Source organism: Mastomys coucha, unplaced genomic scaffold (assembly GCF_008632895.1).
Source record: "Mastomys coucha isolate ucsf_1 unplaced genomic scaffold, UCSF_Mcou_1 pScaffold14, whole genome shotgun sequence".
Lineage (NCBI taxonomy): Eukaryota > Metazoa > Chordata > Mammalia > Rodentia > Muridae > Mastomys > Mastomys coucha.
In genome coordinates, this window is record NW_022196896.1 from 68,234,363 (window position 1) to 68,253,243 (window position 18,881).

General features: G+C 39.9%; 1 protein-coding gene across 5 annotated transcripts in view; it reads left to right on the top strand.

Annotated features, from left to right (window-relative positions):
• The window catches only part of Il1rl2 (interleukin 1 receptor like 2), a 42,510-nt gene that overhangs the window by 9,424 nt on the left and 14,205 nt on the right, over nt 1–18,881 (top strand). For all 5 annotated transcript variants that reach the window (XM_031367329.1, XM_031367331.1, XM_031367332.1 and 2 more), the window contains 4 exons: nt 8,563–8,725; nt 10,919–10,990; nt 17,056–17,185; nt 17,920–18,056. In XM_031367329.1, coding sequence (XP_031223189.1) covers nt 8,563–8,725; nt 10,919–10,990; nt 17,056–17,185; nt 17,920–18,056 — 502 coding nt within the window. The remainder of the gene's footprint in view (nt 1–8,562; nt 8,726–10,918; nt 10,991–17,055; nt 17,186–17,919; nt 18,057–18,881) is intronic.

Here is an 18,881-nt window from a genome sequence, read left to right on the forward strand (position 1 = left end):
CCCCGCAACCACACAATTATTTTCATTGCTACTTCATGACTATAGTTTTGTTACGGTTAGAATTGAAACATAATTGTCTGATATGTGACTCCTGTGACCCCCCTGGGTTGAGAATCACTGCTGCTTCATGGGTTTTGATTTCCCTCTCCCATTTTGTCTGTGGTGTGGGATTATTCAAATGTCTTACTTTTTTCCTTTTCCTAATTTTGGTAGGAGTTTGTTTCCTAGGGAATGACACATGTCCTTGAAGGTTACATCCACACTGGAAAATTATTAATTAATAATAATTAATGATTTCTTGTCTGTCTACTTCTGCAGAGGAGATCGCGTTTGGTCGTCATTATAGGGTACAGATTCTCAACCTCTCTCTCCCTAACCTGGTATAAGCCCCTTTGCATGAGCAGCTTGTTCTTCAAGATGGAGCCTTCTGTCTTCTCAGAAAGCCTGCTTGGCTCTTTGTGATCCTCTCTATCTGCTTTGTGTTCACATTCTTTGCCTCCCTGTGTGGAGTGTGGACAGGAGCATCCTTACACCTGTCTTGTGCATCTTTGACAGAGTGTGATGTTCTCAGGGGGTGCCTGATCACCACCTCTAGAATTGACAGATGCTAAAGATGCAAATAAATAACCCACGGTTCCACTGATGTCATGGATTGCTTCCAAAACTTTATATTCATTCGACTCACTAGGACTGTCATTGATTTCTTGCAGGCTTAGGATAATTTTGTATGTAAACTCAATCAATTTAGCCAGGGAGATTGTCTAAATTAGGAAAGCAGGTGGATCTTTATAAGTTTGGGGCTATCCTGGACTACAGAGAGAGTTCCCAAAAAGCAAAAAAATAAATAAAAAAATAAAAAAAAACAAAAGAGAGAGAGAGAGACAGAGACAGAGACAGAGAGAGAGAGAGAGAGACAGAGAGAGAGAGAGAAATTAAATCAAATCAATGTGGTAAGCATGAAATTGGGCGGTTTAGTTATCTTCCATATTATCAATCAGATTGACCACTTACCATCTGTTGAGTTTATTCTCCATTTCTGAATCCTCTTCAGATGTACCCATGTCTTTGGCTGCATTTCTCTGTTAATTTTTATCCCTGTTTTATTTCTGGCTTATGGGGGATTTTACATGTTTCTTTAAGGTCTTGAGAACCAACTGATATGCATTAAAATATTGAAGCTTAAGATGCATATGTAGAAAATAGATGAAAGATCTACAGGTAGACAAGGATCATCAGAAAGTGAATACATGTTTAATTGCACTTAACACCAAGGTCTAGATTAACTATTAAGAGTAGCTCCCAGCACTGCCTCAGTAACTGTAAAACCAACCAACCACCAACCAACCAACCAACGGAATAGCAAACCCCATGCCTTCCTCATGCCCAGGATCACCTGATCATCAGATCACTGCTTTCCTAATTTAGAGGGTCTCACAGTAGTTCTGCTTGTTTCTGGACTTCATGTTCAAATTATCTCTGTGTAGTATTATGTAGTTAGCCTCTTTGGATGGACCAATAGTAAACCTGTGAGAACCATCCACATTGCAGTCTGTACTTCCACGTAATCATCTAGTTGAACTGTTTTGTGGCACTTCATTATCACCATTAGACTTTTGAGTTGTTTTCAGTTAGAAGCAGGTGGGAACCTTCTTGTGCACACCAACTCTTGTCCACACCACTTCATGGACACACCATTTCTTGGGCACACCACTTCATGTGCACACCATTTCTTGGGCACAGCAATTCTTGTGCACACCAGTTCTTGGGCTCACTAGTTATTGTGCACACCATTTGGGTCACACATGCTTAGATTCATGTAGAGCATTCTGCAGAAGAACAGAGAATATGGGTCACAGAGAATATGGTCAGTGCTAGCATTCTAATGTTTCTGTATCTGATAGGGAAGGATGTGGTTAACCATCTCTCCCTCTTCCCCCTTCATTCTTCAGTGCTGGGAATGATTCTTGAGAAAGGGCTTTGTGCTGAGCTCCCTGCAGCCCAGCTCCCTGCAATCTTGTTCCCTGTAGTGTTGGCTTTTCAGAGGACAGACTGTCCTATCTGTATTACATTTCCTGGTGACTGATAGTGTTGGCGCCTCTTGAGTTGTTGGTAATTGGCATATGAGTGTGTGTGTGTGTGTGTGTGTGTGTGTGTATGTGTATTCCTGCCTGCCATGGCATGCATGTAGAAGAGAGTCAGGGCAAATTGTGGGGCTCAGTTTTTGCTCTTCACCATGTGGGTCCTGAGGATCCAACTCATGTCCCCAGGCTTGGATGTAAGCATCTTTACTGATAAGCCTTATCATCCATCCTTTGTTGAGGTTTTTCATTTAATTGCCCAGTGTTAATTGGGGCCGCATTTAATTTAATTTTCCTCTATGTGGATTCATGGGTCACCTGTCTTCCTCGCTTTGCATGCCAATTATGACTTTAGTGAGACAGATATTTGTGTTTAGCTCTGTTTCTGAGCACTTCATTGTATGACATGTTCTGTTTGCTTCTTACTTATTCTGACAGCAATGCGGTCTTGAAAATTCTCTGCAAGCCCTCTAGCCCTAAAATTCTCCTTTGATGGAGAGTGATAATTCTTCTGCATGCATACACAATTTCATAAGCAAGTTGCTCATTTTTATAGAAAGCGTTCTGAAACTTAGCTCTACTGGACTACTGTGTTGATGATATGGCAGGGTACCTTTCCCCATTCTCTTTTGAGCTTCTCTTGTCTTCTGCAGTACTTTTATGTTCTTCTCTGGATTTAAAAATCCGTGCATTCACTTTCACAAAATAATATGTTAGGTTTTCTAATTACAGAATTAAGATTAATATAATTACAGCATTTTATCCCTTCTTATTCCTCTGTACAAATTCTGATACATAACCTTCCTGCTCTCCCTCAAATTCACGGTCTCTTCTTTCATTAATCGCTATTGCATGCATACATGTATGCATATGTATGTACATATCTTCCTAAATATAACCTGCTCAATTTGTATAATATTCTAGATTTTAATTAAATGGTATCCATTATGGATATTTATGGTATCCATAAATCTATCAAAGGTGGACAGCTTTTTCAATTTTGAGTCTTTTAAGTAATAACATGTCATTCTCTCCCATTTAAAATTACTTCTGTGTGCAAACATTGCTAGTGTTAAATTCATTCTTGGTGAACTGATGTGTACTGATACTACTGTCTCAATGTGGTTATGTTTTCCTATTCTTTGTGTTGCTACTACTGGAAAACACAATTTCTTTTTGCACATTGGCCTTGTATCTAGCAACTGTAGTGACTTCATTTGCTTAATCCATGTGTGTCCTGATTATTTAAGGCTTTGCACATAAACAACTAGGTTTCCAGACCAAACAGCTTTAATTCATCTGTTTCAGATGAATTAAATCAGACCTGTTCTCTCAGGTCTGACCTACCCTAACCCTCGCATTTTATAGGTAAAACACCTCAGGAGTTACCGCATCTTAGTGAGACCATGTTATTCTAAATGATACCCCAGAAGTGGTAATAAACAGCACTTTTGCATTGTTATTCTGAAGGAAAAGCTCCCCCCCCCCCATTACATAGGATATTTAAAATTTTATCCAATGCTTTTGAGATATTATTTACAGAAGTATTTTAAGTTACTCTGGCTCTTAACTCTTAACTACAGTTCCCAGCTCCCACATGATTATACATGATATATGTATGTCCAGCTAACCTCTCTTAGAAACTTTATGTAAACTATTCTTCATGAATTGACATTTATTTTTGCTCTGCACTTTCAAGCCATCATTCAAAAGCTTAATATTTCCAGTATTTTTATGTTCCGTGGACCTTTCTTATTCCGTCTTTCTGCCCTTTTTGAAGGTAGTAGGCCTGAATCTCTGAACTCCTCAAACTTATTCTCCTTGACTTTGGAGGTTAGTAGTCTAGCTCTGGTGAGTTAAGATAGACATTTCTCATCTATTTTGCAAATGTCTTTTGACATATAGTGTATTGTGTCTTTCCTCCATTGTTTCTTAGTTACTACTTTCTTTGGTATTTTCTTAACTTATTCTTTTTTGTCTCCTTTGGAACTCTAATTAAATGTATATTAAACCCTTTCTTTTTAAAATTGCATTTTCTGAATCTCACATGCATTTTCCTATTCTAGTATTTTGTGTGCGTTTACCTAAGTGGGAATTTCTTCCTGGACTGCTTTCCAAAGTTTGCCTTTTATTCTTGGGTGTGTAAAACTGTCTATTAAATCTATTGATTTACTTGAGTTTAGCTATTGTAATTTTCAATTCTCTGTAAAATTTATTTAGTTTTCCATTTTTCATGTGTGTATTGTGGATATTTCTGCATGTGTGTAGGAATGTGTGCCAGTGTGTGCAGCAAGCTGGTGTCTGTCCAGATTCATCCTCATTTGCTCTTCTCCTTTATTCTTTTTTATTAGATATTTTCTTTATTTACATTTCAAATGATATCCCCTTTCCTGTTTTCCCCTCTGAAATACCCCCTATTCCCTCCCCATTCCCCCTGCTCACCAACCCACCCATTCCCGCTTCCTGGCCCTGGCATTCCCCTACACTAGGACATAGAACCTTCACAGGACCAACGGCCTTTCCTATCATGATGGTTCAACTAGGCCATCCTCTGCTACATATGCAACTGGAGCCATGGGTCCCTCCATGTATACTCTTTGGTTAGTGGTTTAGACCCTGGGAGCTCTAAGTGTACTAGTTAGATCATATTGTTGTTCCTCTAATGGGGCTGCAAACACCTTCAGCTCCTTGGGTCCTTTCTCTAGCTCCTTCATTGGGGACCCTGTGCTCAGTCCAATGGATGGCTGTGAGTCTCTACTTCAAACCAGTAGAAAGTTTGTACCCTCCAGTAGATAGGGAAAATGGCCCTTCCAGTCACTGCAAGGGGCAGGATGATCCTTATACAGCAAGGTTAGTGTTAATGTGATTAGTCATGTGGATAATTGGAAGAAACAATGAGTCAGAGGTGGGATTGCTCAACTATGAAGCATGGCACAGATTGTGGGGAGCCAGGGACTCTCCAGTTAAGCCTACAGGAGAGAATTTTTTGAAATCTAAGAATTCAAGCGTTGTGACTCTGAACCCCAAAGTAAACCATGAAACTCATACAACAGCAAACTAAGGACAAGCCCGAATCACAAGATACAGATAGACAGAAGACACAGGGAAGGAAGAGGGCAATTCAGACCTGTTTGCTTTTGGTCAAATTAATCCAAGGGTTAAGTGTTGATTTTTTTTTTCCATTAATGTAACGGACACCTTTTGGTACCTTTGAGAGTAGCTTTAATGTGTCTAATGAATATAGACTGTAAGTAATCTAAGTTCTAGGTGCCACGTAAATTTATATGTCTTATCACTTCCCTATTTTAAAGAATATATCTAATTGTGAAAATAACACTCCACAACACTCATTTGAATGCCTCTTGTGTTCAAAATGCCAATTTTATTGCGAGGGGTGACGTCTTATCCATCCAATCCCTAATAGTAGGTCCCATCTACTGGTAAGCAATTGTCAAATGGTAACTAGAGTTTCCTTAAAGAATATCTGTTGGAGCAATGTGTAAGAAACTTAAGAAGACAAGTTGTACATGGTAAATGAGCATTCTGGCATTTTTTATGAATTGTCATGCAGAGTAGATATAGTCTCCTCTTTTGGGGTGGAGATTTAGGACTCACTCATCTGTGACTGGCTAAGTGATGAGAGAATGTATCACTGAGTTGGTTACATTTTTATTGAATTAGGATTTTATCTGTCTTTAACTATTAAATTGTGATCTTCATGAGGACAGTAAATGCATCTAATTCCTGCATGGCCAAAGCCTCTCACTGTGCTCGAAAGATAGGAACTCCAATATTTGAATGAAAAATGGACTCAACTAGCCAGGCAGTCTCCCTGTGGCGTGGCGCTCCTCAAAGGAAGGGACAGGTTTGGGCAAGAGTTCAGAAGCGGGTGTGTGAGGTGACTGTGATTAGCTTGATGCAGTGAGTTACTGGAGCACGGAAGGTGGATGGAAGGCGACTCACTTGGCAAGATGCTTGCCTTGAAAACATAAGGACCTTGTTTGCTCCCATAAACACATATTTAAGAAGGCCGGGTGTGGTGGTGCACAGGAGACTGGCAGATCCTTAGGACTCATTGGCCAACCAGCCCAGCCAAGTCAGTGCTGTCTCAAAATATAAGTTAGAAAGAGACAGAGGAAAACACCTGATGTCTATGTCTAGCTTACACACAACATGACACACACACCATACATAGAAACACACACATACTCACAGACACACACACATATACACTTACACACAGAGACACACACAGAGACATCCATACACAGATATACTCACACAGACACACACGCATACACGCAATATACATACAATACACATACCACACATACACAGACACACATACATACCACACACACATATACACTCACAAACACACATAGTCACATTCACATACACACAAAATACCCCCCCACATATATACTCATACACACAGACACATACACATATATACTCACACACACAACACAGATACACACACAACACAAACACTCCTCCACATATATACTAACGCACACAACACAGACACATACACATGTATACTCACAAACACAACACTGATGCACACTTAACACATACACACACACAACATAAAAACACACACACACACACACACACACACACACACAGGAGGGACGTGTAAGCCTCTTCCAAGACACATAAATGTGACCTTTTATTTTCTTGGTTTCTGAAATGACAAGAGAGAAAGGCATTCCATAGACTAGTGATTGGCAGTTGCTTGAGCCCAGAAGTTCTATGAGGTATTCTCATTACAGACTGATGTACATTCCTTTCCATCGTTCAGGCCTCCAGTTAGTTGGTATACACTGGATTCTATAAAGCAAACTCTCTCATCAGTGGGGAGTCCAGTCTCTTGTGTGGTTGAAACAGTCATTATCCAATTCACCTGGGTTTGCAATCCTGGCAAAGGACCTTGACATCATGCAGTGGGAGGCTGGTGAGAGGGATGGGCCCTGAGGTGGAGAACACTCCTCAGCTGCAGCTTTCCTCCATGAAATCTTTGCAGCTACACAAATGAACACAAAAGTGTTCATTTATCTCAACACCTATTGGACTTAGTGTTTGTATCACTCATTTTAGCATATAAAATATTTCTTACCAACTTTCTCTGTCTCTGTCTCTGTCTCTGTCTCTCTGTCTCTGTCTCTGTCTCTGTCTCTCTTTCTCTCTCTCTCTCTCTCTCTCTCTCTCTCTCTCTCTCTCACACACACACACACACACAAACACAGGGGGGAGAGAAAGAGAGGGAAAGAGAGAGACTAAGTGATGAGTGTCCACACTCCATTTCTCTCTATGTTGATTGTCAACTTAAATTGATTGAGAAGTGCCAAAGAATTTAAAGAACACTTCTGGGTGTGTCTGTCAGGGTATTTCTAGTGAAGACTAGTAAGAGGAGAATCCCTGCCCTGCATGTGGGTGGCACCATCCTATAGTTTATGCTCCAGATGAAACAAATAGGCAAAAGAGAAAGCCGATTACTGCTGTCATTCTTTCTAATCCTGGCCTCCATGGTATGTTCTCCTGTGCCCCACCCCACACTTCTCCACATGATGGAGAAGAACTTCTGAAGCCACAAATATTAAATCATATCTTCTTTAAGTATCAAATGTTTTTGTTAAAGTGACAAAATGTGACTATCATAGTAACCTATATCTTTTTGTCCATTAATCCCACTATTCTACTATCTGTCTGTCCATCCATCCATGAATCTGTCTGTCTGTCATCTATTTTATCTATCTATCTATCTATCTATCTATCTATCTATCTATCTATCTATCTATCTATCACCTCTGTCGGTCTATCTGCCTGTCTATCATCTATGTCTGTCTATCTATCTGCCTATCTGCCTGTTGTTTTGTCAGTCTATGATCCATATATTTCTATCACATCTATCTATCTATCTATCTATCTATCTATCTATCTATCTATCATCTGTCTATCATCTATGTCTAGCTATCTATCTGTCATTCTGTCAGTCTATCATCCATCTCTTTCATATCTATCATCTATCACTTCTATCTATCTTATCTATCTATCTATCTATCTATCTACCTACCTACCTACCTACCTACCTACCTATCTACCTATAATCTCTGTCTGTTTATCTATGTCATGCATTGTTTTCTGGTTAGATGGTTAATATCAAAGTTTAGGTTGTATGTGACTATGTAGATATTGGGTAGTGGTTCTCAACCTTCCTAAAGCTGTGACCCTTTAATACAGTTCCTCATGTGATAACCTCCAACCATAAAATTATTTTGCTGCTCCTCTATAGCTATAGTTTTGCTACTGTTATAGATCATATGTAATTTAAATGTCTGATATGTGACCACAATGGGGCTGCAACCTACAGGTTGAGAAACCGTGATATAGACGGGTTTCCCCACAGTTAATAGCATAATGCTTACAGAGTGACTGGAATTCGCCAGCACTCATTGCCTTTTTGTGTCTGTGCCTTTAGGATTGTGAAGAGATTACAGCGGGGAAGAAGTACCTCCCTTTTGGAACAAAGCTTCTTGTGAACAACATTGCTGAGGAGGATGGTGGGAGCTATGCATGCTCAGCCAGACTGACACACATGGGGAGAAACTTCAAGATTAGAAACTACATTGCTGTGGACACCAGTAAGGTTTTTTGTTGTTGTTGTTTTTGTTTTTGTTTTTGTTTTTGTTTTTCAGATATGGGTGCTTGGTTCTCAGCTTTATGGGAGCCAGATGGCTTCCTGTTTCAGGCTTTGGAGATTGGATCTTGCTTGTATGGAAGGGTAGCAGAGAGATCAGGGGGCCAGAGAGTGAGGCCAATGGGCACAAACAGCTTACTTTTCTCTCCTTTCAAAACAGAATATTCAAAACACTCAGCTGGAGAACACTGAGAGAGATCCTGTAGAAGGGGAATTTCCTGGGTGCCTAGCAGAGTCTAGGCATCCAGCACACGGTCGATAGTGTTTGAGTGTTGTGCTGGGTCTTTCCAGCATTGGTACTGCTGCAGTCTCAGAATCTTTGGAGCCCAGGGTCTCTGGATAGGGTTCTTAGATAACTACTGTTTGTACTGCATCAGGCCAGACCTTTGGGGAGCAGCCATGTCATTCCCCTGTCACCGGCATCATTGTCTTTAAATGTATGATAATCTGCAGGCTATAAGGCAGCGTCTTAAATGAGGCCAAAAGGCCTCAGGTACTCAGCTCCAGCTGATTCTTGTACAGTCGGGAAGGAGGAACTTCTCAACAACCAGAGAGCTCATTAGAACTATCATCAGGGCCAGAACTGTGGCCTTAGGTGCCCAGGCAAATATTTTTTCCTTCTTCCCTACACATTGAATAAAGAGTTTCATCTGTCTTATTTGATGGTTCTTCCACTTGGCCCTTCATGTTTGTTACTGCACCTAAGGAAATACAGCTTTCTTTTCCTTTCAGATTTATTTTTATTTTCTACATGTCAGTGTTTGCCTGCATACATGTCTGTGTATCACTTGCATGCCTTATGACCTGGGAAGCCAGAAGAGGGTATCAGATACCCTGGAACTGGAGTACAGGTGGTTGTGAACTACCATGTGGGTGCTGGGAACTGAACCCAGGGCCTCTCAGTAAGTGGCTTAATTTCTTACCATCTTACTATCTCTCCAGCCACAACATAGCTTTTTTTTTTCTTTAATGGAGTTGCACCCTTGGGCAGCAGGAAGCCATCAATGGGAGCAGATAGCCCAAGGGATAGTACATCGATTGATAGAATGGCTAAGGTGTTTACAGACAGAAGACAGGAAGCTGTGAAGGCCTCAGAATAAGAGGAACCATGTTGTGTCTGGGGGATGGAAGACAGACAGGTTGGGCTGGGTTGGTGAAATCATGGCAGGTAATGACATTAGAGACTCAGTCAGGAGTGAGGTGTGGGTGGGCGGAGTTTGAAATCCAAAAAGGGCTGTGCAGGATTTTACTCTCAGAACAATGTCAAGCAGCCAGTGGGTTTGATGGCATGAGAGCAGCTTGGTGTGCTTTTGATGTCTGACGCAGGTGGTTGTCTGCCAGAGGGAACATCAGGACAGTGGTTAGGGGGCAGGCGCCAATGTACAGGTGAGAGACATCATGCAGGCACAGGCACATGGTAACATGTATGATAGGGAGATGCAGATATTGTCAAAGCATCTCCTAAGGGGAAGGGTACACCTTTTAGAGTTACTTCAGTAGAAGGGAAGAAGAAGTCATTGGTTCTAGGCCTTTGGGCATACGCTGCTGAGTGGAAAGTGGATTAGGCAATGAAACAAGACAGCTCAAGGGGAAAATAGGTATTGGAGAGATTTGGTCTTCAACAAATTGAGCATGAGACATGCAAAAGAAGTAGAATAGGCTATAACCTCTCATGGTCTGGAATTCAGAGAGAGTTCTGGAGTTAAGACTCTCTGAGGACTGACTTTTAGATGGTAATTCAAGGTGTGAGCAGATAAGATGGCCTTAAAGGAGCTGAGAACAGAAAACAGGTGGTTCAGAAGTGAAGCCAGAGGGGCTGACTGTGAAGCACTGGAAGGTTAAGTTGTTAGGCTGTATCGTGAAGTTCAGTAGGATGATGAGAGTGGTTGACTGGAATGATCTGGCTTCAGGTGTGTGATCTAGTAGGTGGTGATCATTGGCTACCCGGATCTACTCACGACTAGTAAACTGAAGAGCTTTACAGAAAGCAGCGATATTTCAAGTCATCCTGATGTCACACTCTTGACTTTTGACTTTTCTTGACCAATGTTTTTGAAGGTCTTCTCTTCATGTCATTACATTAGTGTATGACTTCTGTGGTTCTAACTCAATTCTTGTGGGTATGATTTCTTATCAGAGGAAGTTGGGTCTGGAGGAAGGATCCCTAACATCACTTATCCAAAAAACAACTCCATTGAAGTTCCACTTGGTAAGTGAAGCTGTGGGAGCTGTCCAGTTACCATGGGTAAAGCTCGCTGCACCTACCGATTTGAATGGGTGCATTAAAAGATCAAGGTAGAGACAATCCTTTTACATGTCTAATTTCCAACTCTGGGTGTACCTGAGCCCACCAGGAGAATCTCACTGACTTCTGTGACTACAAAGGCAATGAAAACGGACAGGATTACTGAAGTGTAAAACTCCAGCTACTAAATAATCTAGATCAGGAATTCTGGATTACTTTATCTCATACCAGAAAATACACTCAAGGAGTAAGGGAAATAACTATAATACAGCCTTCATTTACACAGTAAAAGACCAAAAGTTCAGTGCTTCAGAACAGAGACTCACAAGCTTTGGATGTAGAGATAGCTCCAATAAATAAACAGAGTGAGAACACTTTCTGGAAAAAGGGCAATTAAATCAAGTCTTCATTAAAAGAAAACTCCTCCGATTCAATCAATATCATAATTCAGGTAGGATTTTATTGGTCCGATAGCTTGCTATTTCAAGAGACATGTGCAGGATCCAAAAGATTAAAATAACAACACTAGAAATGCATGATTTGCAAAAATTATCATAAAAATTAGTTTGGGTGTTTCAATCTAATATTAACCTTTCAGACCCCAAAGTAGTAAGTAACAATTTGAGTCACTTTATTCTAATTAAAACTGCAATGTCTTTCAAAATCCTTTGTTGTTGTTGATACTGTTGTTGGTGAGTAAATCTATGGTCTCATACACACAGGACAAGCAATCTAGCACTGGATTTTATCCAGAGTCTTTCCACTTCTTTATTTTGAGAGTAAATTTAACTCATTTTCTATTCCAGGCAGGCCTTGAATTTTTCATTTTCCTGCCTCAGCTTCCCAAGTTACTACTCTACCAGGCCTAGAAAAATGGCATTTTAATGCCACCATGTATCAAATATATAAAGCTAAAGGTCTTAGAAATACAAGAATAATACAACACGGCAAAACAATTGTTTTCACGTAATAGGAAACCTTAATATACTGAATCTTTGACAAGTTTAGTAGGCAAGTGAAAACCCAAAAGATTGGAGATGCTCTCTGAGGAGGGGACATTGTACAGAGCCCAGTCACAGTAGAACCTGTAACTAAATTCAAAATAATGAAAAATCCACTCATTAGATATGTGAGATAGCCCATTTGTTACTTAGCTTTGCCTTAGTTAGGTTACAATGGCTAGGATGAAACTTATTGACCAGAGCAGGTTGGGGAGGAAAAGGTTTCTTTGGCTTATATTTCCATAGCATGTCACCATCAATGGAAGTCAGGACAGGAACTCAAACAGGGCAAGAACCTGGAATCAAGAGCTGATGCAGAGGCCATGGATGGGTGCTGGTTACTGACTTGCTCCTCATGGCTGGCTCAGCCTACTTTCTTATAGAAGCCATGACCACCGGGGCAGGGATGGCACCACCCACCAGGGGCAGGGTCCTTCCTCATCAATCCCTAATTAAGAAAATGCCTTGCAGCTGGATCCCATAGAAGCATTTTCCCAATTAAAGTTCTGTGCTTACAGGTACCAGAATCTTGTTTGAAGTTGACACAAAACCAGCCAGTACAGCATGATTTAGTTACACCATAGTATAAGCACATAAACACATAGAAACAATATTGTACTGTTTAAAAATGTGCCATTCCTATTTAATTAGAATTTAAAACATTTAAAAGAAATAAAAACTAAACAACCACATTTTCGAATTATTAACTTTCTTAGTTAGAAGTTTAGTCATAGAGTCCATTCACAAAATAGTGACTGTGAGATGAAGTCAATCAAGTGTCGTGCATGTGGCCAGTTGCCAAAAGACATTTGAGTTTTTAAATACCCTTATAATTAAGTGCAGAAATAATAAAAACACTGATGTCTTGTCGGCCGCCTTATCCGTCCAGCGGAAATAAGGAGGCAAACACCAAGCCCTTCTCCATACAGTTTAATCAGGAACCTTCATTTTTACTTCTTCTCTAGCTAGCTAGCTTCTTTTATATTCTATATCTTCTTCTTACATCTTACTTATTACTACTTACATCTTATTAGTTACGTCTTATTAGTTACATACTTATTCCTAATTCTACATCTTACATCTGTCCTTACATCTTACTTCTATATCTACATCTTCTCTCCTATCCCATTACCAGCCCCAATTCTACATACTTACTCACTACTTCTTATTCTCTACATACTTACTATCTATCTCCAGCCCCCAGCCCTTGTGGGTTAAATACTTTCCCTGGTCCCAATCAGCATCAGCTACGTTGCAAAGCATAATAGGCTACGGGAAAATCATGCCAGCTTGCATCACAAACTAGAGGCACACAGCTTTTCCAACTAAGGCTTGTTTATCTCAATGCTCTCTGCTCTGGCCGGAGACCAGGTGTTCAATATGTATGTATAGGGTGGCAGCTGCGGCTCCCCACAATGTCTCTTTCTAAACTGCAACTAAGTAACAAAGACGAAAGTGGAAACAATGTATTTACTGCTCCTGCTAATAGTCGTAGTAAGAAGAACAAGGTTTCAGAGCTGGTTCGGGAGGAAGGCATGTGGCTGTGGTGGGAAGGACGTTAACCTTCAGGGAATTCATGCACCAAATAGCAGACTTAGAAACATGATTATCTGCAAATTAGACAGTATTAAGGATCCACAAATCTGCTTGAAAGGCCCAGGTTGGATTGTTTTAGACGCTCTTTAAAATTGTTGGAGAGCTCCGAAGACTCTAACAACACACTGATGTACTGATTTCTTGTCATTCGGATACCCACAGACTTCACAGACATCTACAAAGACTAACAATAATTTAATCGACTTTGTTTCTCAGCAGGGGCTACAGCAGTAGTTCTTGACCTGTGGGTTGTGACTCCATTGGACAGTCACACCTCAGATATTTACATAATGGTTCATAAGAGTAGGAAAAATCACAGTTATGAAGTAGCAATTAAATAGTAATTTTATGGCTGGGTTTGACGGCAACATGAGGAATTCTATTAATGGGTCTCGGCATTAGGAAGGTTGAGAACCACCAGGTTAGAGAGAGAGCTCTGCAGGCAAAATGCAGATTAAGCACAAAGTCCAGAGTTTGATCGCTTGAAACCATGTAAAATGCACAGTGTGGTGGCACATGCTCCAAGGAAAGGCACAAACATGTACATCCCTGGGGCTTCCTTACTGGTCAACCAGCCTAGCTTATTTGGTAAGTTCCAGGCAAATGAGAAATTTAGACTCAAAATCAAATCAAATCAAAACAAAACAAAACAAAACAAAACACCATGGGCAGTGTCTGAGGGATGACACCAGAGGTTCATATCTGGCTTTCACATGCAATACACAGACACAGACACACACAGACACACACACACACGCATACACATCCCTCACACATGCAAACTTATGGAAACATATACCTATAGCCAAACATACATATACATACACACAGATGCACACAAGAGAGGCAGGAAACGTGGAGTTTTTAAGGAAGATAAACATAATCATGTTGAAGAATCTTTTATCTATGTTACTATTCTGAGGAAATTATCTAAAATCACCATAATAACTAGTATTTTTTTCTTTAAGACTATTCTGATATAATAAAACTTTTAAAGCTGGTTTTACATGTTCGAATTACTAGTATAATATCCTGATATTAACATGTTCTGCAAATGACCCTGCCAGGCTGTTTCCTTGGGGACACAGGTACTATAGAGGATTATGTGTTGGCAAACATTTGTCTCGTTGGAGACTCTCCTTCTTCTCAGAGGCACCAAAAACACTTTTTCCAAGAATATTGGTATAACTATGTAAATACTTAATATAACATGACTTTAAAAACTTGTACACACAGAGGAACACTGTTCATAGCCAAGTATTGACCTTTCTATAGGTCTCTCAATGGATTTTTTTTTTTTAAATTCAGATTACTGTGTTCTCTTCCACAGCTTTCTAATTTTTTTGGCTTTATAAGAATCAATGAATTTTAAATGATGAAGAACTAGATTAGAAGACTAATGATTTCAAGATGTATTAGGAGGCTAAAAAAATTTATCCAGTCTGTATAATAATTGAGGAAAAAGATCAGAGGTGGACATATACATACCAGACTTTTGGATTTTTGATAAAGACTACAGAGAAGTAGATAAATTATAATCTTGGAAAGGAGAGGGAGACTTACACATAGCCTCAGCTGGCCTTGAACTCCTGGTGTTCTTGCCTCCATCTCCCTAAGTGCTGGGAATATAGATGTATGCTACCATACTGGACTGGGAAATTAAAATTGTTTAAATAAATAGTACTTGCTTATTAGATGTAGTATAGAACAAAATGAAACCTGGTCTCTCCATGACATAATATTAAAACAATTCTGGGCAGATTTTAGACCTAAATGTCATTCAGAACAATACATCTCTAGGAAAAAAACTTCATTGACTTTGAAATAGTAAAGAATTATTTTAAAAATTGGGATGTCCAAAACCCTAGTTGTAAAGTAAATACATTTTAAAAGGATACTGTTAAAAATAAATTTCTGATTATTGAAAGACAATAGTAAAAGTATAAAAAAAAACCTTTGGGTCAGAATAAAACACTTATAATAACTGGTCACAACCTCTCCACATTTATAAAGGAAATAGGACCTAGTAGAGGAGGGAAATTGAGCTGTGTTAAATCACATGGCCAATAAAACACACGGTGACTGTTTGCTCATGTACAGTGTAGAGAAATACTGTGTAGAGAAATTAAATTCAGGGCTTGAACATCTATAATAGAATGGTCTGGGCATTAGTACTATTGAGTATATAAAGTAACATTACACAGTACAGGTGGGAGTATGGGTTGGTACAGCCCTGGAGGAGACAGTCCATCACAGTCTTGTGAAGTTGACTATTGTCTGTAGCCAACACAATGCTGGAGAAGTTATGTGTACCTATCAAGTATATGGATCAAAAGCATGCGTATGTACATATATGCTTATATACATGGAATGTGTTCATGTGGGCCTCAGGAAACAGAAAGGGTTCCAAGTAGACTCTCAATCAAGTATCAAATATGAAAAATACATACAATGTAAATGAATAGGTCTCAATTTTAGAAGAAATCAAGAGCAATAGTATATTCCACTATGAAACAGCACAGGCTGGCCCCGAAAGTAAATGTTAAGCAACAGGAGCAGAATCTGTGGATAAATATGCAATCTATGCAAAACAAAGGAAGGAAAGAGAGGGTGAGAAACTCTGGAACTCTCAAAATATTCTGTTTTCTGCATGGAGGAGACAATCTGGATGTTTACTTTATTATAACCCACAGATGTTTAGCTATACACCACAGTTCTTATTAAACATGTTATACATTAGAATAAATTGTAAAATACCACATAGGAGAAAGAACTCCTCTTGAAAGTTGAAAATGGGCCTTATTAGACTGAATGATATAGGTTTATTGTATATCATATATTAAATATATATGTGGATATAGGATAAGGGCCAGAGGAAAATGGAGGCAGTAGCTACATCTGTTAATGTGAGAATAAGAAATTGAGAGTAAAAAAGCAGAGCTTATGTCCCATGGCTCCCTCCAAAGCATGTGTAACCTAGAGGATGTCATTCAGTCTGTCTGAACCTGAGTTTCTCATCTAACACACAAGGACCACCTTCCAGTCTTCTGCTTTGCTCAATTATTTCAAAGATATCCACCACAGACCTAGAGGGAAATGAGCAGGAAGCACTGGAAGGCTGTAAAGTACTCCTGTCTGGGGGAATTGATGAAGTACTATTTCTGTGACACGCTATGATAGACTCTCCTCAGAGGTGTGGCTACTGGGCATGCCTGCAGATCCCTTCTCAGCACAAAGGCTTCTCCTTGTCCCCCCTAGCTTTTATGCAGAAGGAGAATCAGGCACACTGACATCAACCTGGGGGGTTCTTCTGTCAGTTAAGATATGACAGACTCAAGAGCAAGGTGTGTTTATTAACTAATGTCGAGAAGCCTGACAACTTGAGATATCTGTAGCAGTTCCAGTCCATGTTTGTAAACTTGATTGCTCCAGGCTCCCACCTCATTGTGGACTGCAATATAACAGACGTGAAGGAGAATACAAACCTGAGGTGCTGGAGAGTCAACAACACCCTGGTGGATGACTACTACAATGACTCCAAACGCATCCGGGAAGGAATCGAGTAGGTGTAAGAGTTACTCCACCCATATGAATATGCTGGTACCACTTCTTTTGATGAACAGTTTTACTTGAGTTTGCATTTCTGCTCTTGTCTTTTAATGATCAGTACACACTGTGTGTAGCTAGGGATCAGGTTTGGGCAAATGCAAGATGTTTATGTTTCCGACTGAATCAATGTCAATGCAATATGAACTGTAGCTTAGAGAAACAGCCTATGTATGTCAGGTGTCACTCAAATCCACCCTGTCCCATTCAGTGACACTGTGAGCTGCTGGCCTTCAGTGTGGAGTTAGCAATGTGAAGATCATTGCAGGGTTTCTCGTGGGAGACTTGCACAGTCAATGGTACTCAAACATAACCTATGGTGCTATGATTATATGTGATATAAATGAAATCAGAAGTAGTGCTCAGGGTGAGGTTTGCTGTGTGGATACATTGGGATAAAATTTGGGGAACAGAGATGCCCATTAGAGCTGCACATGATGCTGTAGTTAGCAGAGCCACACTTTCTCATGACTGTCCAGGAGAAAATGCAAATTTACACCTACAGAACTTCTATACATTGAGTCACTCTCATATGTATTCTTAGAGTAAAATAATGGCCAGAGAGTTCTCTAGGGAAAAAACAAACAAACAAACAAACAAACAAACAAACAGACATTATTTATAGAAGATAAGTTATACCTTATGTTGGGTGATGGCTCTTGTGTTAATGGCTGACTCTTCCTTCCCTAGAACCAATGTGTCTTTGAGGAATCACATTCTGTACACAGTAAACATAACATTCTTAGAAGTGAAAATGGAGGATTACGGCCATCCTTTCATGTGTCATGCTGGAGTATCTGCAGCCTACATCATTCTGAAACGCCCAGGTAATGGCCAGCATGTCACCTGCTGCTCAGAGCTTTGAAAACCATGGCCAGGGAAGGCTTACTAATGAGAAGTGATGTCATATGTTCAGTAGGAGGTGATAGGAGGCACCAAATAGAGAACTCAGGCACAACATTTCATTAAAGATGGTGCTGTGTTTGATAGCTGTCTTGGGATAAAGCTATAATTCTATCAAAGTGTGTTTTGGGCTGAGTCATCTTCATAGACATTGAGGTTTTTTGTATTTTTTTGTTTTTGTTTTTGTTTTTGTTTTGCACTGAAATTCCAGAAAAATGTGCATGGTTTCTCCCTCATTTTCATGACCTCGGGCTAGGCTCATTCTATCTCTACATCAGTATGAGTGGGCATATAGTATGGCTTTCTTGTCTTGATCTCTTGGGGCCCCTTGTGGCTGGCTTGGGTGGGAGGAACATTGGACTTATCTGTATCCACTATCTGCTTGTCCTGGCTTTTCAAGATATTTCTTTCTCAGTAATAAATCTCATATCTAGTCAAGAAGAAGAAGAAGGAGAAGAAGAAGAAGAAGAAGAAGAAGAAGAAGAAGAAGAAGAAGAAGAAGAAGAAGAAGAAGAAGAAGAAGAAGAAAAACCAAGCTAACACCTGCCAGTCATGGGGGAGTAGGAGGAACTCTTTATTCCTTTGTTTGGACCCTACTTAGGAATCTCTTGGTAAACTTATTCTTGGTTTCTCCAGGTGCTTGCTCCACAGCCTCACAGGGTAGCTTTTCCGTGGTTGGTCACACATACCTTGTTCTGTTTGCCTTGAGTTCTTAGGAACCTCACCCTCTTTTTTTTTTTTTTTTTTAA